This window comes from Capricornis sumatraensis, chromosome 8 (genome assembly GCF_032405125.1).
Source record: "Capricornis sumatraensis isolate serow.1 chromosome 8, serow.2, whole genome shotgun sequence".
In the NCBI taxonomy this organism is placed as follows: domain Eukaryota; kingdom Metazoa; phylum Chordata; class Mammalia; order Artiodactyla; family Bovidae; genus Capricornis; species Capricornis sumatraensis.
In genome coordinates this window covers 13,409,325-13,430,172 of record NC_091076.1, presented here as the reverse complement: position 1 = coordinate 13,430,172, position 20,848 = coordinate 13,409,325, and the positions used below count along the sequence as shown (strand labels likewise).

General features: G+C 53.7%; 1 protein-coding gene across 1 annotated transcript in view; it reads right to left on the bottom strand.

The window, feature by feature from the left end:
* Positions 1-4,398: 4,398 nt before the first annotated feature.
* The window catches only part of VPS37C (VPS37C subunit of ESCRT-I), a 29,793-nt gene continuing 13,343 nt past the window's right edge, over positions 4,399-20,848 (bottom strand). The window contains exons 2-5 of the mRNA XM_068978577.1: positions 11,820-11,917; positions 8,317-8,488; positions 7,545-7,627; positions 4,399-6,571 (exon numbers count right to left, since the gene is read on the bottom strand). Of these exons, the coding sequence (XP_068834678.1) occupies positions 5,864-6,571; positions 7,545-7,627; positions 8,317-8,488; positions 11,820-11,912 (1,056 nt within the window). The 5' untranslated portion in view covers positions 11,913-11,917 and the 3' untranslated portion in view covers positions 4,399-5,863. The remainder of the gene's footprint in view (positions 6,572-7,544; positions 7,628-8,316; positions 8,489-11,819; positions 11,918-20,848) is intronic.

Below are 20,848 nucleotides of genomic sequence, written 5' to 3'. Positions count from 1 at the left end.
GTGACCCCATAGACGGCAGCCCACCAGGCTCCCCCGTCCCTGGGATGCTCCAGGCAAGAACACTGGAGTGGGTTGCTATTTCCTTCTCCAATGCATGAAAGTGAAAAGTGAAAAGGAAGTTGCTCAGTCGTGTCCGACTCTTCGGGACCCCATAGACTGCAGCCCAGTCCATGGGAATTTCCAGGCAAGAGTACTGGAGTGGGCTGCCATGACTCTGGGGACCCTATAAAAAAGCTCACTCTGACAACCAAGAACCAAACCTAGCTCCAAACCTGTCATGCCTCTAGGGTCTGGGAGTGCTGAATGGGACTACCCTAAAGGGACATTTCAGATGGCCTCGTGGCAGCTAACAGAGCTAAGCGTCCTTCTCACCGAGCGAGGAATCTCTGTGAGGCTCTGAACTTGACACTTAGGTTCTGGCCCCGAGCAGCCCACACACAGTGAGAGGCCCACTGCGGTCTGGCAGAGGACACCCAGTGATTTCATGTGGCGGATGCAGGGCGGGGGTGGACGTGGGGGGAGGGCCTGAGAGCCAGAGTGAAGAGCAGCGGGGGCAGCCAGCCCCAAGTGACCAGCCTCACTCTCCATCAAGCCACTTAGAAAGTGGTGCTTCCTCTCTCCAGTCCCTGGGTGCTCCTGGCTACCACTTTGGGAGCAACCCAAAGCTCTGACTTGATTGTGCCTCCCACCACCCTGTGAGAGTCTCAGCTTCCTACACAGCTCAGGGGTCTCCTAGCTCTCCTTGGTGCTCTGACATCCCCAGCCCCCAACACACTTTCAAGGCAAGGTCAGAGTTCGGGAGGGGCGAAAGGACCGTAACGCTCTGACCGGAGCATATGCGGATTCGCAGCTTAGGTTCCCCAAGCTTTTCTCAGGACTGTGGTGTCTCGAGGAGGCCTGATGACTTCTGCAATCACAAAGGTATCTCAGCAGCCAGATCAGAGCTGGGTGCAAGTCTCATCCTGACGCCCCCAGGTGAGTGACTTGGTCACTGAACCACCCACCCTGCAGTCTCCTCCCTCTGTTTAAACTTGGGGGCCAAAGGGCTGCTGAGAGGTGCCCATGAGATAATGCACAGCCAAGGTTAATACAAGGTGAGGCCCTATTGAGTACTCAAGACTGGTGATTCTCAGCATCTCTGGGCATCACCCACAGGCAGCCTGTACTGATGAGGACACCTTGCAAGGAAAGAAAAGCAGAAGGGATGATTCAAGGGTCCATCAGAAGCCTGGTCTCCTGACTCCACCAAAGCTGCTCTTCCGGCTGAAAGGCAGAAGATGCCTTTCCAGGGCTCACGATGACCAGGCTGAGCTCAGGGGGAGCTGGAGAGGGAGGCAGGCTGGGTGGTGGCAGAAGACAGCTTGGCTCCACAGCCAGTTTAGCAGCCTGCTGCCCCTCGGTCTCCGTTTAGAAATGGAATGCGAAGACTCGGACCCCTCTGGAGATCCTGGACAGGCGGACAGGCTGACTGTCCTGGTCAGCCCAGCAGGTGGCAGTAATGGGGCCCCTCCTGGGCGCCGATGAGACTCGCGCGCCACCTAGTGGGCATCTGTGGCCTTGCACCGCCCAAGCTCTGCACACAGGTCACCGCAAGCGAGCCGGTTCCATCTGAAAATGCTTCAGATGGAAAGAAAGCCAGAGAGCAAAAGCCGGAAAGGGAAATAATGTAAAAGCCAAGCCCCGCCCCCGGGGGTGAAGGAATAGAGGCGACGATATGCAGAAAGATGGGGCTCTGTGAACGTGAATCAAACAGGCCTTTCAGCAGAGCATGACCCTGAAGGCTGTGGAAGAAATAGCAAAACAAAGAACACTGCCCAGTTCTACGCGGATTAAGTCATTAGCCAGTGCGCCCTGAAAGGCATTCAGGATGAAAAACAGGATACAGTACTCCATACTTTGGAAAAACAGGCTGAGGATCTTTTCTTTTCAAATCATAGCTTTGTTTGTCCATTCATTTTTGGCCGCACTGGGTCTTCGTTGTGGCACACGGGCTCTTCATCGCTGGTGCAGGCTTTCTCTGTTTCTGGCGAGTGGGGGCTCCTCTTTAGTTGCAGTATCCATGCTTCTCACTGCAGTGGCCTCTCTTGTGTAGCTCCGACTCCAGCGTGTGAGGACTCGGTAGTTGCGGTAAGTGGGCTTAGTTGCCCTGAGGCATGTGGGATCTTAATTCCTGGACCGGGGATCTAACCTGTGTCCCCAGCATTGGCAGGCAGACTGTTAACCACTGGGCCACCAGGGAAGTCCCAGAAAAATTATTAATGAACCCATCTTGCACCTTAGCTCAGTTGGTAAAGAATCTGCCTGCAGTTTGATTCCTGGGTCAGGAAGATTCTGCTGGAGAAGGGAAAGGCTACCCACTCCAGTATTCTTGGGCTTCCCTGGTGGCTCAGCTGGTAAAGAATCCCCCTGCAAGATGTCCATCAGCAGACGAATGGATAAGAAAGCTGTGGTACATATACACAATGGAATATTACTCAGCCATTAAAAAGAATACATTTGAATCAGTTCTAATGAGGTGGATGAAACTGGAGCCTATTATACAGAGTGAAGCCAGAAAGAAAAACCCCAATACCATATACTAACACATATATATGGAATTTACAAAGATGGTAATGATAACCCTATATGTGAGACAGCAAAAGAGACACAGATGTATAGAACAGTCTTTTGGACTCTGTGGGAGAAGGCGAGGGTGGGATGATTTGAGAGAATAGCATTGAAACATGTATATTATCATATGTGAAACAGATCGCCAGTCCAGGTTCAATGCATGAGACAGGGTGCTCAGGGCTGGTGCACTGGGATGACCCAGAGGGATTGGAATGGGGAGGGAGGTGGGAGGGGGGTTCAGGATGGGGAACATGTACACCCATGGCTTATTCATGTCAATGTATGACAAAACCACTACAATATTGTAAAGTAACTAGCTTCCAATTAAAATAAATAAATTAAAAAAGAATCTCCCTGCAATGCAGGAGACCTGGGTTTGATCCCTGAGTTGGAAAGATCTCCTGGAGAAGGGAAAGGCTACACCCACCTCAGTATTCTGGCCTGGAGAATTCCATGGACGGTACAGTCCATGAGGTTGCAAAAAGTCGGACACGACTGAGCGACTTTCACTTTCAGTTTTTGTGCGTAGAAAACACTAAAATTATTAACTGAGCTATCTGATCATCACAACTAACAGTCACATTTTTTCTTTTTAACCAAGATATGTGCCTGACTGCATACATTCCCAAGCCAAAGCTGTTTCTATACTGGCTTCTCTGAGCTACTGAGAGGCTGTTTCCTGAGTAACAGTCCTATAGTAAGGTCCCTCAATAAAACAAACCCACAGCTCTTAAACTGTGCATTTTTCTTTCAGTTGACAGTTTGGGTGACCACAAAGCGACCCACAGCAGACTTGTCTCCTTCACCTGATATTCTCCAAGGATCAGGAGCCCTGGTACCAACAAGGGCCCCTTGAGCCTGTCTGCCTTCTCACTAGTCCAGAATACTGGGTGACTCTCTCCTGAGCCTCAGAGCTCTCATCTTGTCTGACAATCCTGAGTTCAATTTGGTAGTAGATAAAAAGGTACCTGATTTCTCAGTTGAAAGATACAAAGAAAGGGCTCAGCTGAAAGATACTGAGAAAATTGTCCAGTTGAGAGACACTGAGGTTTGGACAGGGTGATTAGGTAGGCAGTTGGCCTGACTTCTTTCACAAAATTGGCAGTTTAATGGGGTTTGTCAGGACAAAAGTGAAGATACCATACAAGGCCTTTAAGCTCCAAAGATAAGGGACACAGCTCTCACCAGCTATTCATGATTTTCTCAGGCAACTGAGAAATGAAAAGAACTGGTGAAAGGCGAATCCTCATGATATCCAGCAGCCCCGCAGGGAAATCCACTTGTTACTTTTAAGAACTACCTAGTACAGGGACCCTCACATGAAGACTGGCCATCCAGGGATCTGCATGCCCACAGTGGTTTTAGACTGCTAAAGGGAGAAACGGAGACACATGAAAGAGCACAACGGAGAACAACCGTAGGGTGACACCTAGAGGTGCTTGCTAGCACCTATTCCCTAGTCAAAATATATACACTGGCTTCTCCCCCTACCTCTTTGGAGCATCTTTTCAGAGGTACTGAGGGTTTGTTCCTCAGGCTATAACCTGCCGTAAGATCTCCAAGTAAAACTGAAATCCACAAGTCTTACGTTTTCCTTTCAGTTGACAAAATCCATGTCCCACACAGGCAGCCACTTCTCAAATTCACTGTAGCTTCATGGACAGAAGAGCCGTAACTCATCAAAGTTTATTATGGCAATTAATTATACAAACATACCAGCAATCGCTCATCCAGTACAGAAGTACTCGAACCAGTAGAGTCCATTAGTGATTTCTCTGTATAAATAACTTATGAGAAGCAAGCACGACTGGTCAGGGACCGACAGGGCTGACTGAGCATCTCATCGCACGCACCCACTGATGGCACGCAGGCCGGGCAGGGCGGGGCGGGAGGGGCAGGCACCAGAGGGTCGAGTTTCCTCTTTGGCCCCCAGCACCCCAGGCCCACCAGGTGCTGGGTACTAGGGTAATGGACAATTCAAGGCACATATGACTTCCTAACAGATAGCAGCTCCAGAGTCTGCCCTTGAGACCTGGTTCACATCTGGTAACCACCAAGGTAATGCTTCATTCATCACAACCCCCTTTGGTCTATTGTCATTTTTATTACTGAACTGGGTGCTGAAAGCCCCCAGCGTGGTGGGGCCTGTGTGTGGCTCAGAGTCATTGTCCCTGCCCTTTACATTCTGAAGATAAGAGAGATGCAAAGAAATGACTCCGACATAGAGATGGTGTTTTACAAAGCACCACAGGAGAAATAACTGTTAGGGCATCTTTTGATGTCTGTCTTAGGCGGGCTTTAGGGGGTCATGAAGAGTTACAGGAGAGAGTCAAAGGAAGGGAGGGGGCGGCCGTGGATGAGATTCAAGGCACTAAAGGAGTGGACAGGATGGGGTTGAGCCACAGAAGTCAACCAGAAGCCCGGAGATCCAGACAGGGAGGTGGCCGGGGAGGCAACCCAGCCTTCTGCTCCTAAATGAGCCCCTGATGTGACCACAGTCTCCTGGACAAGAACTGCCCACTCTCCTGCAGCCAGAGGGTCCAAGGCAGTCCCTGGATTCTCCAACCAGAGCCAGCAAGGTCTAGGACCCGCCTCTATGGTCCTCGGCCTGCTCCCTGCACGGGCACTGCTGCTGTTGTTCAAACAGCAGCACACAGGACGAGCTGACCTGACATCGACGTGAAAATCACTCATTGTTTTGCCTACCTCTGTTCTCTCCCCCGATCCAACTCTGCCATGGAGCGTGCGATGGGCCATCCTTGAATGCACCAAGAGACACAGAGAGCTGCCTCTCTTGGAATGGGCACCGTGGTTGCACTTGCTAAATCCCAGAGAAGAGGGAGTGAGTGAGCAGGGGCCGGCCAGCCCCTCGCTGAGATAACTCCGCACTGGGTTCAGGCATCCCTGAGTCTGTGCAGTCACGAGATGTCCACAGGCGCGGGCGCCCATGGGGAGGACTGAACTCCCTGCCTGGTGAGCACCAGGAAAGCTATCGCCCGCCACGGAAGACAGGTGCTCCCTTCCCCTGGGAGGCCCACAGGCCCGGGGACCGCCTGGTGTGGCCAAGCCAGTCACAGTGCCTGGTCAGCCTTTCCAGACCTGTGCACTCCCAGCTGGGTCCCCTCAGGCTCCTGGGTGACCCAAGTCCATGTGGAGCCAACTCCACTTAATTTAGCCTCGAATCTCAGCAAGGGGTGGGCTGAAGGCTGTGGTACAGGTGGGAGTAGGGAAGGGCCGAGGGTCAGGACTGTGCCTAATAGCCAGGCCAGGTGGGACCCTGAGGTGGGGGGAACCCATAGGGAGGAGCGGGCCCGGGGGGGTAGGGGGGCTGGAGGGGGCCTGAGGGCTGGGGCTGTGTGGGGTACGGAGGTTTTCCTCCTGTTGAGAGGTAGGGGGGCTGCTGAGGATAACCAGGACTGGGGGCCCGGCTCCCCACCACGGGGTACCCGGGTCCAGAGGCACCAGTGGGGGCCACGGGATAGCCCAGCCGGGGCGGCGTGCTCCTCTGCGGGGACCAGGAGTAGCCTGAAGGGGCCCTGGCTCCCGGCTGGGCTGCGGGGTATGGGGGCCCCAAAGGCCCACTGTAGGAAAAGGAGGGCTGGGGCACCACGGGGAAAGGGGCCGGCGGGAGCGCTCCGTGGGCGGTGGGGCCCACGGACATGCCTGGAGAGGGGCTGTAGGGCAAAGGGTAGGGAGGGACCACTGAGGGCTGCGGCGGTGGTGCTGGCTGAGTGTCTTCAGCTGGCGGGGGCGTCGCCTGCGGGCCAGGGCGCAGTGGGGGGGGCGGGCGTGGAGGAGGGGTGTCCCCGGCCGGCTCCAGGGAGGCCCTGGGCTTTCTCATCACGTCCTGGAGCTTCTCCACGCGAACCCGGCGCAGATGGGACAGTGTTCTCATGGAGGAGAAATTCTCCAGGAACGTGTCCAGGGGCACCTCGCCCTCCAGGAACTTCTCAGCCATGGCCTGGAAGACACAAGCTCCAGTGGCATCGGGTCTGCCAGGATGGAGGCCACCTGAATACCTCTGGGTCAGAGGTCAGCTGCAGCCCCACCCCCACCCCAGCCAGGCGGGAGCTGCCTTCTTTGTCCTCCGCTTTGGGAATTTCTCTCTACGGCTCTTCTCACTGGTGATCTATTATTACACAAGCACGTGTTTAATTTACCCTGTCTCCCCCACCAAGATGTCAGCTCCCGGAGGGTGGGGGCCACTTGTCATGGCCACCGCTGTTCCCCACCCCGGCATCATGCCAGGCTCATGCCAGATGCTAAATTGGGTGTCGACTGACCAGATGAACACTGGTTCCCTGGCCACTAGCACAACCCAGCCCAGCCAGGGGCTGAGGGGCCTGGCAGAGGGCAGAGAGATGTGAGAGAGCCAGTCTGCCTATAGAGAGTGAAGATGGGCCCAGAGGGAAGCAAGAGAGAGCTGCCAGGAGAGGGGAGGGGTTGGTGGGCTGGCTTCAGCCCTCCAGGGTACCTGTTTACTGCCCTCCCCCACCCCCAGGCCTGCAGCTGCCCCACAGCTGTGCCATCCATCGTCCATTTCCACTTCAACTAGTGAGACTGGGTTCCTGTTCCCTGCATCCAAAAGGGCCTCCATGGGGACTACAGGTGGAGGGACCATTCACCTCTGCCATCTACTAGAGCCTGGGTCCTGCTCCCTGCAGATGTGGGTACTCAGGACAAGAGCTCCTGCTCCCGAGGAGCGGGACCCCTGGCTTCTCCCCTCTCCTGGAGCTGCCTGGTCTCTTCTGCTGCCCTCTGGCCTCACTTCACTCTCTGTGCGCAGACCAGCTCTGGGTGGAAGGCGCTGCCAGGCCCCATAGCCCCTGGGTGGGCTGTGCTAGTGACCTTGGAGCCAGTGTTCACCCGGTCAGTGTTCATCTGCTCCAGGGGCCGACTCTGCAAGGAAGACCGGGTGTCAACAGCTGTCTCACCTCGGACTCTTCTTCAATCTTCATGCTTTCGATCTGCAGAAGGTCCAACAAGGTTCCTAGCTGCAGTGCTGAGGAGAACTTCTCTGGAAGGGAGGGCAGAAAGGTTGACATTTCAAAAGTGCCTCTTGATGCTGTGATAGAGGCCGAGGTTTCAGCAAGGGTCCGGAGAGTCCTATGTGCCAGGGGCCCTGCCTCTGCCCTGGGGTCTCAGCAGAACTCCCTTCTGTCGGTTCCCTCTGGTCAGCTTCCTGAGCTGACAGGAGCTCAGTGAACAGACCCTGGCTCCCTGGCTCCCCATGCTGGCCGGGAAAGCAAGAGGCCTCCGGCTCTGCCCACCCAGCCTAATCTGCCCAGGGGGTTACTTCCTCTGTCTGAGCATCAAGTCCTCCACCTTGAAGACCAGACGCCCCTCACCTCCTCAGATGGCAGGCTGGGACACAGAAAGCCCAGACCAGGCTCTCCAGATTCAAATCCCCACTCCACCTCTATGTAGCCGCGGAGCCCTGGCCAAGCCCCCGCGTCTCTCTGAGCCTCACTCCTCTCATCTCCGATGAGAACAATGACAGGACCTACCCTTAGACCTACCCTAGAGCACTTAGCCAGGCTGGGGATGTAGTAACCTGCAGTAACGGCTGGCCCCTTCCTGTCCTGGGGAGGGAGAGGGAATCTGTTTTTCCAGGAGATTCCAGCAGCTCCCCTAGCCCCATGGGGAACAGGGACCCTGAGTGAAGAGAGGCATCCCTGGTGCACATTCCCAGGGTTGGTCACCTACCCAGCTTTGCCTTCTGCTCCTGGCACCGTTCCACCAGCTTCCGGAGCTCCTGGTACTTGTCTGAGAGGTTCGAGCGGCTGATCTCCAGTGGACCCTGGAACTCCAGGTTCTGTTCGGCCAGGCTGCGGTTGGTGGCCAGCGCCATTTCCCGCTCCAGCTGCAGATCCTGGACCTACAGGGCAAGACACCTGACCATGAGACCTGCCACTCAGCTCTTGGCAGGCTGGGCCAGGGGTTCCTGGGACCTGTTGCTTACTGAGGGGAAGCCAGGCAACACTCAGCTCCCAGTTAGAGTCAGACGGCATGTTAAGTGCATACTGAGTCGCTTCAGTCGCATCCCACTCTGTGACACTGTGGACTGTAGCTGGCCAGGCTCCTCTGTCCATGGGATTGTCCAGGCCAGAATACTGGAGTGGGTTGCCATGCCTTTCTCTAGGGGATGTTCCCAACCCAGGGATTGAACCTATGTCTCTTAAGTCTCCTGTATTGGCAGGCGGATTCTTTACCACTAGTGCCCCCTGGGAAGCCCAGAGTCAGATGGACCTGGGTTCAAACTCTGAGCAAAGCACTCTGACCCAGATGCCTCACGAGACCTTAACCCAACAGCCTCTGTGGCAGAGCCACGTGGGGAGCTGGCACTGAGGGACATGTGATGAGCTGGAGGAGCCTGCCGTGGGCTGTGTGGAGCTCCAGGGAGGGGGCAGGGAGAGTCAGAGGCTTTCTAGGAAGGAAGGGACAAAAAGAACCACTCATCCCCAGGATTCAGAGGTAAGAGACCTCCTCTGAGGTGCACTAACGTAAGGCCAGAACACAGGCTGGACACACAAGGAGGCCCCCAAATAAAGTTAGTCTGAGGAGTAAGAAAGCCAGGGCCAGCCTGAGACCTGATTCCAGATAGACCTGCCCTGTGTCCTGCAGAGAAGCTATGCAGATGAGCTCACAGTGGGCCCCCTGGAGAACTGGAGGGGAGTCCTCAGGTGAGCCCCTGCACAAGTCTGGCTGAGACCACGTCCCCAGGCTGAGTGGCGCTCTTCCCCTCAGCGAGGTCCTTCCTGGTCGCCAGCCCGTGAGGCGGCAGCCTCAGAAACCCTTCCCAGACCCGCTTTGACCTGAAGCCCCATCCATTTATCAGGGAAAGGAGGGTGGAGAAACAGACCCATACCCCTGCGGGAGCGGGGAGTACACGCCAGCATGTCACCAGGGGCACCAGCGGCCCCCAGCTGGGCTCAGGGCGCAGCTCGGCAAGACCGGCTTCCACCAGGAACCACTGAGCAGCTTCTCCACCATGGTGCGCAGGTGGCGAGCCCCGCTTGACTGGTTTGACCCTGAGCAGATGCAGGAAGCCATGGGCGTCCTAGAGGAGGGAGCTTCAGAGGGTCTGGAGCCCTGTGCTCTGGGGTGGGCTGGGAGCCTGCCCTTCGAGCTCCAGGCTACCAGAAATTGTGGGGCCTGCCAACGGCTTCCCAGGTCTGCCCCCTCACCTGGCTGTCACAAACACCCTCTGGAGCGGCTCAGCAAGGTCTCTGACTCAGGATGCCTGCACTGTGGGGTTCCAATCGCATTTTCATCAGCCGTGAAACCTTTCCTTCTCTTATGTGGCAGACCCAGAGCGGTGCCTGAAGTACCCTGCTCAGCTGCCCCTTAAGGGGTCCCAGATCCCCAGTGGACGTGTCCTCTTTATATTACCACTGCCTTTTCCCTGGGTTTTAGCCAGTAAATCTATGCCGGACACTTTCCCCTAAACCTGGTCCTACCTGTTTCTGGCCCCTCTCCCCAGAGCCTCCCCCAAAATCTTTCTCCATCAGGAGTTCATAATGAAGCCCTTGACCCTCATTATAAGAGGTCAATAAGACAGTTCAAGCACCCCACCCAGAAGACCCCAGAACACACACAGTTCCACAGGGAGAGCGGTCCCCCGTTCTTTTCTCCAAGCAATGTCCACAGCCCAAACTCAGTGAGCTCCCATTCCTCCTCGAATCCCACAGCGACGTTCACGTCTCACAGCCCACGGGAAGAACCCTGTCCACGGGGTCTCATGCGTCTACAGATCTCATTCTTCACTTCCCCGCGATCCCATGACCGTTCTTCCCTTCTGAGAATTCAAATCAATTAGACGGGCACAGCTGCATGTCACAAACTCAACTTGCCTTTTGCCTACGAGGTTGTTTCTGCTGACATTTTCCATGATTCTGTGCTTCGCCACACCTCCCATGGGCCTGCCCAGCTTGGAGGTCAATGAATTCTAATTATGTAATTTGGCCTGTTTCTACGAAGTTCTGTGCCCTTGAGAACAGGCCTTGGCGTTCCCGTCACACTGTGCTCGCGGCAGACTGGAAAAGCACTTGGTGTTTAACATGTGAAGACGGGATGAAGGCTGGCATCGAGTTAGCTTGGAGGTGGGCCCTGGCTGAGCTCACAGCCTCACTCTCTCTAGGAGGCAGCCTTGGAGTTTAACCAAGACCAGCCTCGCTCTGGGTGGTAGGACGCACCACATCTGGGCCCAGGGGCTCCCCTCACACCCTGCCCCGCACCCCGTGCCCTCCAGCCCTGGCGAAGGCTGCTCTTGCAGGGAGAGGGGCAGTGAGGCAGCCGGAGCACAGCCAGGACCAGGTCTGGCTGCAGAGCCCCTAAAGCAGAGGGAAGAGGTCTGCAGAGGCAGAGGCAGGAGAAGTGAGGGCTAGGCTTCCCTTTTCTGGGGTCAGACACTGTGAATATACAGAAGAGACAAACGGCACGGTTCATCAGCAAAGACAGAAGCACAGGCCAAAGGCCGATCAATGACCTCGCTGAAACCTGCCCGTGTCTCCCGACCATCAGGGGCAGGAGGCGGCGGCGTGCAGGCTGCGGCCACTCGAGGCGTGGCCGGGGGCACAGCCAGCTCTGCAGCCACGGCCAGCTCTGCAGCCGCATCTGGTCAACTGACCTCTTTGACCTTGCATGGGAGTCACAGGGTCAAGGTGATGGGAAGGGCAGGGAGTGCCCTTTATAAAACGTAAAGCTCTGTACTTTCAGAAGGTGGCTTATTCCCGTGAGGATGGTGACTAGGAGCTGTAGGTGATTAGGTGTCTGTTATGATTGAAAGGGATTAAACAGGAGATGAGCCTAATCCCAGTCCCAGAACGGCTCTCCTAGAGATGCAGGCCAAACAAGGTTGTAGGTGAAAGGCGGCCACACGACAGACCCAGTGCTTTTAGAAATGCCTCCAAACCCAGGCTGGAGCAACAGGGTAGGGGCTCCAGGGGCATGAGGGTCCCTGAAGACACCGGCAGCCAGAGTTGGCTGGGGGCCCTGGACTCCCTGGCTCTGCCCTTCCTCCCTCCCCAGAACTCCCAGAGGGCCCAGGAACCGGACTGAGACCCAGCGGCTCCTCTGGCTGGGCCTAAATCAGGGTGAAGGCCACAGAAAAGGGAAAGAGACCTGGCCCAAACTCCCAACAAGCCAGCATCCCTGAGGAGGGCCCCAGTCCCATCCGCCATCTCTGCCCCCATGACAGCCTCCCCTACCTCCGGGGAGTCCTGGGCCAGTCGGTCGATGGCCTCCGGGTTGTTCTGCATCTCCTTCAGCTCCTCCAGGGTCTTGTCTTTTAGCGTTTCCATCTTTCCTGGGATCACAGAAGGACATTGAAGTGAGAAAGGGGCGGCTCAGGTGGAAGGGACGCCCGAGCTCATGTTCATCATCTGTTAAAGACCAACTGGAGTTTCCGAGCAATGCTGCCAGTCCACAGGGAGGTCCAGGGAGGGCACAGTCTGGCTACCCTGCCCATCCTGTTCCCAGGGAGACCAAGAAGCTGCTCCTTCACCCCATGAACCGCAGGATATGCAGAGGAACCAGACAGCCAGAGGCAAAACCACGATTCCTGGAGGTGTTAGATGAAGCTCCCCAAGAAGCAGACAGGAAAGGCAGGAGGAGGGAGGTGGACAGCCAGGGACGGAGACTAAACTTGGCCCAAGGCCGCCTGCAAGCCCTGATGCCAGCACACACCCTAGGAGGTATCTATTTCTGTCTGAACAGAAATGTCTTGCTGGCTTCGGGCGCCTCCCTGCCTGTCATGTTTAGCACACCAACCACCTTGGGTTTGCCACAAGCATTCTCTGCAGCTCCACGTGCCACAAAACGAACCCTCATGTGCCACAAAAACGAACTGTCACATGCATGTCCTCATCAGACAAGAACCAGAAATCGCCACCAAACTGGCCCCTGCGGGGACCAGAAGGAAAGGAAATCGACCGACCCGAACAGGACGCCTGCTTCGATGGAAGAGCTGGTTTTCGCAGCCCTCTCCCCGTCACTCTGCCCAGGGGGATGTGGATCGATGACTGTATGACACGAGGTCACAGCCAGGCCCCAGGAGGACGGAGCTCCAGGGAGAAGAGGAAGCACACACTCAGGGCTCACTTCCCTTCTGCTGACAGCATTGTCTGTTCTCATCATTTTCAGACACGTGTTTTATAGCCTGGATTTTTCACTACAAAGGCTCTGACAGTTTTCCTAGGATCCCGATGCTACAGAAACCCGGAGTCCCCCATCGCCCCTCTGCACTATGGCTCGGCGGGAATGATGACTGGGCTGAGGGGGTGCTGCGGAGTCCAGGCCCAGGGTTACGGGGTCTGTGTGTCTAGAGGTGACCTCCAGGCTTGCTTCCTCATCTGGACTAGGAGGGGAAGGCATCTCCAGGGCAGCAGAAAGACAAAGGAGAAACCCATCAACGGAGACCGTGTGACACCTCTGCCAGGAAGGCCCAGGTTCAGCCTTCATGCTCCAGTGTAGCTATTAAAGGTGCCCCCCATTCATGCTCCGAAGTGTCCTGGTTTAGATAACCAATTAAATGGTCATCTGACCGACAGACCTCTATAGGGCCACCCCCACTTTCTGTTACCTACTGAGGGCTGAATGTTGCCCCCAACCTCCATGACAAGGATGCCAAGCTTTGCTGAGCACCTGAACCCCCGGGGGGGACGCTCGCTGTGAACGCAGGAGCCACACCTGCACCCTCAGAGCCCTGCATCGTAGGCCAGAGTGGGGCCGAGAAATCTCCCGGAGATGCGGATGCAACTGGTCCGAGGCCAGATTCTGAGAAAGACAACGGCTCACTGCTGGTCGTGTGCAATGGAGGCCACTAGGGACTGGGCACTGTGGTGCGAGTTTTACAACGCACCACCTCTCCTGCTCCTGCGAGGTGGGGGCAACTGTCTCACTGGTGGGTGGGGATCAGAAAGGTTACAAGGGGCAGAGTCAGAATTCTGCACTCTGTCTACACCTCACTCTGAGACTTCCGACAAGCTTGGTCTAAAGGTAGACAGTAAGGGTCTGGGGAAGAAGCAGAACTGGGGAGGCCCCCCTTGTTGTTGTTTAGTCACTAAGTTGTGTCCGATTCTTTCGTGACCCCATGCACTGCAGTCTGCCAGGTTCTTCTGTCCATGGGATTTCCCAGGGAAGAATACTGGAGTTGGTTGCCATTTCTTTCTCTAGGGGATGTTCCTGACCCAGGGATTGAACCCACATCTCCCATGTCTCCGGCTTTGGCAGGTGGATTCCTTACCACTGAGCCACTAGGGAAGACCACTGGGGAGGCCTCCCCCACCCCGCACTTATTACTCTGCAAAGCCAGTGAGTGTGCCACGAGCGAGATGAACAAGGGGAATGGAGCAACATTCTGCAGACCTGGAATGTCAGGGGCCTGGGCTCCGTCACACTGACCTCGTCCGAGTCCCAGTCCCTGCCACTTGCCACTGTGGGAAGTGGCTCAGTGAACTCACCCTTGGCCTCGGGTTCTTTGTCTGTAAAATGGGTCAGTGCAAAGGTCAACACAGGCAAAGTGTTGGCTCAGTGTGAGGCCTGGCCTAAAACAAATGCTGACAGAAGGCTCCAATGCTGCAGAAGTTACTTATTGGTTACTAAAGCCTCCAACATAGCCCAGACTTGCTGGGCCTCAGTGGCAGCTGGCCTGGCTCCACCCACCAGGGGAGGGACCTGCCACACGAGGGTGTCTGCTCCTTTCCAAAGTTAGGGCTGGGCACACAGACACCCCCAGACTGAGGATGGACGCTGCAGTGTAGGCAGCTGGCTGGCTGCAGACAAACAGTGCAGTTTCCACAGTGCCACCCGAGGGGGCCCCAGCAGGTCCAGACACGCTCACCATGCACCTGCTCCCTGGGATGGGCCCCTACTCTCCCCCGACCACTTACCAAGGGAGGTGGCCCCAGCCAGGCACGGTGAGACCACATTCAAGGCGGCACAGCCTCAAGAGCTGATGGCACACTTTTTGGTCTCAGGACACCTGTCACTCCTAACACTATGGAGACCTCAAAGAGTTCTTATTTACGTGGATCTTAGCTATTGATAAATATCAAAATTAAAAGTGAGGGATTCTTAAAACACAAGAACACAAAAGCATAAACACACTTGACGTCAGAAGGATGTTGTGTCGTGAACCCTCTGAAAACTTCCCTGTGTACTCATTCAAGAAAGAAAGAAAAAAGGAAAATAATGCCCTAGGTTACAAAAACCACTGACCTCATGGACAGCCTGACAGGGTTCTCAGAGATCCCCTGGAACACACTTTGGGAACCAATGGCCTTAGATGTTAGGTGCATAAACTCAGGAGCCAGACTGCCTAGGTTTGAAGTCCATTTCTGCCACTTACTAGGTGTGTTATTTAATCTCGCTGTGCCCAGTTTCTCCAGCTGTGAAACAGCAGTGCCTGGCACACTGTAGCACTACGTAAGTCTTTGTTGTCACCAGGACGCCCATAACCTCATTACACAGTGAGTCTCACTATTATCCAACCTCAGAGACGAGGCTCAGAGAGGTGTCCAGGGTCACCAGGTCCGGAGGGGGCAGTGCCAGAACCAGTCCAGGACTCTTCTCACCATCTGCAACGGCTTCGCCGGGGGTCCCTGCTGAAAGCCAGAGTCCCAAGCTCCCTAGACCCAGAACTTCAGCATCTCCACGATTCATTCATTCTTTGTTTCTTCCTCCCTTCCTTCCTTCCCTTCTTTCCAGTTTTACTGAGCTATAACTCACATATAGCACTGTGTAAGTTTAAGGTGTAGAACATAATGAGTTGACTCACATCATGAGATGATGACCATAATTTTAGGGAACATCCATCATTTCCTACAGGTAACAAAATTAAAGAAATAGGAAAAAACTTCTGTGTGTGTGCTGAGAACTCTCAGGACTTTCCTTCTTAACGACTTTCAAATGTAACATATGGTGTTAATTACACTTACGTTGTCTCTATAAATTGCATTTTTATAAGTAAAATTTATAAACTGTTATATTTATCATGATCTCTTTATCATCCCTATCGATTATCTACCCTATAATGGAAGTTTGTACCTTTTGATGGTCCTTCTCCAATTCCCCTCCCCTACTCCCCACCCCCATCTCTAGTAACCATAACCCTGATCGCTTTTTCTATGAGTTTATTTGTATGTTTGTTTGTTTTGAAGTGTGACTGACCTACAACCTTGTTAGTTCCTAGTATACAACACAGTGATTTGCTTCCATACATTTCAAAATGACCACCAGGACAAGTCTGGTTACGCTCAGTCGCCCTACAAAGGTGTTAGTTATTGACTGTACTCCCCACCCTGTACACCTGACCCGTGTGGCTCACTTATTTTGCAGCTGCAAGTTTGCACGTCTTGGTTCTCCCTCACCCCGCTGCACCCCTGCCTCTGTTTGTTCTCCGTATCTGTGACTCTGTTTCTGTTAGGCTATGCTTGTTCATTTGTTTTTTAGATTCTACATACAAGTGAAATCACAGAGCATCTGGCTTTGCCTGCCTTAACTTCCTTCACTTAGCATAAACGACTGATTTTAAGGACGTTTTCAGGGGGCTCTATCTCCCTGCGCTGTTTCTGCCGAGGGTCTACCAGGCCTCCACACGCACTGCCCTCCGGGCGCTGATGGCCTGGCTCATGCAGGCATGGAAGGGGCTCTGGCGTGTGAGAACAGGGCTCTTTCCCTCCGGGATTTAACTCTGGGTGTGCAGCCCCGTGACATCGAGCATCACCGAGTGAGGCCACTGCAGTGTCCAGACCAATCAGCAGAACGTGGGTGTACGGTCTGGAGAAGACAGCCCCACTGCTGCGGCCTCTGCAGGCAGATCCATACGACGGGGACACCCATCATGCCGCCAGGCTTCAAGCAGGCCGGGAGAGTCACCCTGCATGCAGGCCGGGTATTGGGGGCTGGGGGGCTGAGGGGGTCCTGGGGGCTCATCACGAGCAAGAGGTGCTGATACTGGACCTCCCCTGCAGCCCCCTGAGAGGCCTGGCTTCCCTGATGGGCTGGCCTTCACCAGCCACTTTCCCTCCGCTACCCTTCTCCCTGAAAGGGAAATGTTTTGATTAGAGGAAAGTCACTAACACAAAATCTTTCTAAAACTTTTAAGTTATTTTACAACATTCTCATCTCTTTGTCTACTGGGGCTGCCCAAAGGGTAGTACGGACGCCTCTGTGCATCAGCTGTGCACGTCCATCCTTTGTGAATCTGTAGTGTACGTGGGTGATTGTGGGTGAGTCTGTGACAGCAAAGTGGCCAAGTCTCCCCCCTGGGCTTGAAAGTCCAGGGTCACACAAAGGGGGCCTGATGTTGCTAAAACCTGTATGAGGCTGCTGCTTCCGCTAGGAAGAGGGACAGCAGCAAGCATGTAACTTGTTGTCAAAGTTTGGTAATAAGTCACTGCAGATATTGAGCAAGAAAGGAGACTTTCCTGTGTTAAATAAAGAAAAAAAAATCCTAGGAATAGAATTACCATGCTGTGCTGTGCTAAGTCACTTCAGTGATATTGGACTCTTTGTGACCCTATGGAGTGTAGTCTACCAGGCTCCTCTGTCCATGGGATTCTCTACGCGAGAATACAGCAGCCATCTCCTCCTCCAGGGGAATCTTCCCAACCCAGGAATAGAACTCGCGTCTGTTCTGTCTCCTGCATTGGCAGGCAGGTTCTTTATACTAGCGCCACCTGGAAGCCCATGCTGCTGCTGCTGCTAAGTCGCTTCAGTCGTGTCCGACTCTGTGTGACCCCAGAGACGGCAGCCCACCAGGCTCCTCTGTCCCTGGGATTCTTCAGGCAAGAACACTGGAGTGGGTTGCCATTGCCTTCTCCAGTGCATGAAAGTGAAAAGTGAAAGTGAAGTCGCTCAGTCGTGCCCGACTCTTAGTGACCCCATGGACTGCAGCTTACCAGGCTTCTCAAACTGGGCATATACCCTGAGAAAACCGTAACGGAAAGAGACATATGTACCCCGATGTTTGTTGCAGCGCTATTTACAACAGCTAGGACATGCAAGCAACCTAGAGAGCCACTGACAGATGGATGGATAAAGAAATTATGGTACATATATATAATAGAATATTACTCAGTCATATAAAAGAACACATTTGAGTCAGTCCTAATTGTAAGGTCGGACCCCGGGGGCCACGATGGGCTGCCCCTCCTCTCCCTCCTGCCGGCGAGAAAGTCCCTAACGGAGGATCCTCCCAGATGCCAGGGACCAATGACAGCACACTCCGCCAGCTAAAGCCGCCCTGCCCCAGCCGCATAGAGAAACCTATCAGCTCGCGACGCCACGAACCAGCAGCCTATTCAAACCCCCATCCGCTAGCCCAGCCATCCCTCGCAACGTGCATATATAAACAAACTTCCAACGCGGTCAGGGCACGCGGATTTCTTCGACCTGCCCCTTTTGGGTCCGGGAACCCCGCCCGGGAGCGCTTCATCATTAAAGCCCCTTAAACATTTTTTGGTGTACCTGGTTGTCTTTTACCTAACACTAATGAGGTGGATGAACCTAGAGCATGTTACAGAGTGAAGTAAGCCAGAAAAACCAGTATCATATATTAATGGATATATATGAAATCTAGAAAGATGGAACCTACTAGCAGGGTAGCAATGGAGATGCAGACATAGAGAACAGATTTGTGGATACAGCGGAGGGAAGGAGAGGGTGGGACGAACTGAGAGAGAAGCATGAAAACATACAAATTACCACATGTAAAACAGCCAGTGGGAATTTGCTGTATGATGCAGGGAGCTCAAATCAGGTGGTCTGTGATGACCTAGAGGGATGGGATGGGGTCAGGTGGGAAATAGGAGGGAGGTTCAAGAGGGAGGGGTTATTCATCTTGGTGTATGAATATCTATGGCTGATTCATGTTGATGTATGGCAGAAATCAACACAATACTGTAAAGCAATTATCCTCCAATTAAATTTTTTTTAAATAAAAAACATATAAAACTAAAAAGAAAAAAAAACAAACCCAAACAATGGTGGCCGATTTAGGAAAAAAAAAGCAAGTGAGCACCCCAGGGGTCCGCCTCTGCCACTACACAGGGCCCCCCCGGAGTCGCCTCCCCCTCCAACCGCCATCCAAACGAGGACCTTCCTCTGCTGTCTGAAGTCCCGCACTTCGCTCTGTTTGATGGCTTTAAACTCCTGTGGCAAAACCCCTGACACATCTATCTAACTGGTGACCTGGACAATCACATGTCTTTTAGGCAGTGAGAACTCACCGTCAAAGTGGGCAAGGAATTGAAACATACAGCTCTCCTAATTAAACCGTCTTTCCCTGGATCAGGCTCCCTGGCTGGAGAAAAGGATTCCATTCTGTGTGTGGAAGATGCTGGTATGTGCTCAACCTGGCATTCATCCACCCTCTTGTGATGACTCTCTGCCATTCCCTGACTGGGAAAGATTTGCTGTTGTTGCTATTGTTCAGTTGCTAAGTCGTGTCCGACCCTTCGACCCCATGGACCGCAGCATGCCAGGCTCCTCTGTCTTCCACTACCTCCCGGAGTTTGCTCAAATTCAAGTCCACTGAGTCAGTGATGCTATTCAACCATCTCGGCCTCTGCCATCGCCTTCTCCTTTTGCCTTCAATCCTTCCCAGCATATCAGGGTCTTTTCCTATGAGTCAGTTCTTCACATCAGGTGGAGTTTCAGCAACAGTCCTTCCAAAGAATATTCAGGATAGGGAAATGGCTACTCTCAAAGACAGGAGAAAGACCATCTCAGTCCCATGGTCATACAAAGCCTCTCTTGTGTCGATTCCCTTTCATGGTAGACTTCAAAGCATGCATGTTTGAAATGCCTCAAGAACTTCAGGTATGAAACAGCTCCATTTCATGCAGGTCATGAGAATGAACCCTCGAGGTCAGCCTGCAATTCTGATGTTCTTGATAGTACCAGAAGTAGATCTCTTTCATGTAGCAAGTTTTCAGGTGAAATGTACTTGGCCACAGTGGGATGTGGACTACAGTGCTTTTCTTCTTAATCCACCTTCTCTGGTTTCTAACTCAACATCCCTCTCAATTCTATCATGCCCATTTCACAGGTGGTGAAACTGAGGTAGAATGGCATGTAACTTTGCTACCTGATGCACTGTAGCCCATCAGGCTTCTCTGTCCATGGAATTCTCCAGGCAAGAATACTGGAGTGGGTAGCCATTTCCTCCTTTAGGGTATCTTCCCGATCCAGGGATCGAACCTGGGTCTCCTGTACTGCAGGTGGATTCTTTACAGAATGAGCCACCAGGGAAGCCCTTTGGAGACAACAGAGGGGACGCCAGACCTAGAAGCCCTGACCTGGCTGGCTGCTCCTTGCACAAAGCTCTGCCCACCCAGTTGTCTCTGCTCACACTGCCCCACAAGGCACTGGTGGCCCATGTAAGAGCCGTAGGTCCCCATCTCCTCTGGAAGAGGTCTGCTCAGGATCCCACGGCCAAATGTGTCCCACTCAATTTTCCTTCCTTGTCAAAGGGACCCTAATGGTTCCATGGCTCCCTTCTTCTGAAATCAAAGCCCTTTGCAAACTCTCCCATTAATTTCTATAAACTGTCTAGTAAGTAAAGTGAACTCAGGGCATGATTACCCCTATTTCAGAGATGAAAGCCAGAGACAAACAGGGTACTGCGCAAGGTCCCGAAAACGGCTGTATTGCCCAAGTTCCTACAAACTGTTACCGCAGGCCAGAGTCCCGTCCTATCCTGGTATTCTGACTTCACAAATGACATAGGGGAGAGATGAGGGTAGTGTTTAGCTATAACATTATCTGAGCTGCAGAGATTACAAGCCCAGGCAAGCCGCCGATCACCTTGGCCCTCCCCGGTCCCTGCCTCCTGGGTAGAGGTGGCTCACAAAGATGTCCGCTGACCTGAGGAGTGGGCAAGTTCCATCTTACAAGATTTACTGAGGCATCGCCCACCCCTGCAAGTTAATTTCTGATGCTTTTGCTTCAGAAGTCCACAGACACTGCCTGATCCCAAGACACCCACAGAGGCTGAGAGTAACAAGCGTTTCTCATAATTTGTAGAAGAGGTTGGGGATGGGGGTGGAGAACAGACAGTATTCTGCCCAGGCCCACAAAGCAAGTACCCCCAAAGTCAGTGTTCTGCTTCCAGATCATCCAAAGTGGCAGAGGAATCCAGACCAGTGCTTCTCAAAGTGGCCACAACCCAGGGAAGGCATCAGGTAGAGAATGGGGTCGGGGAAGGGTTACGGAGAAGCTCTTGGGGATACAT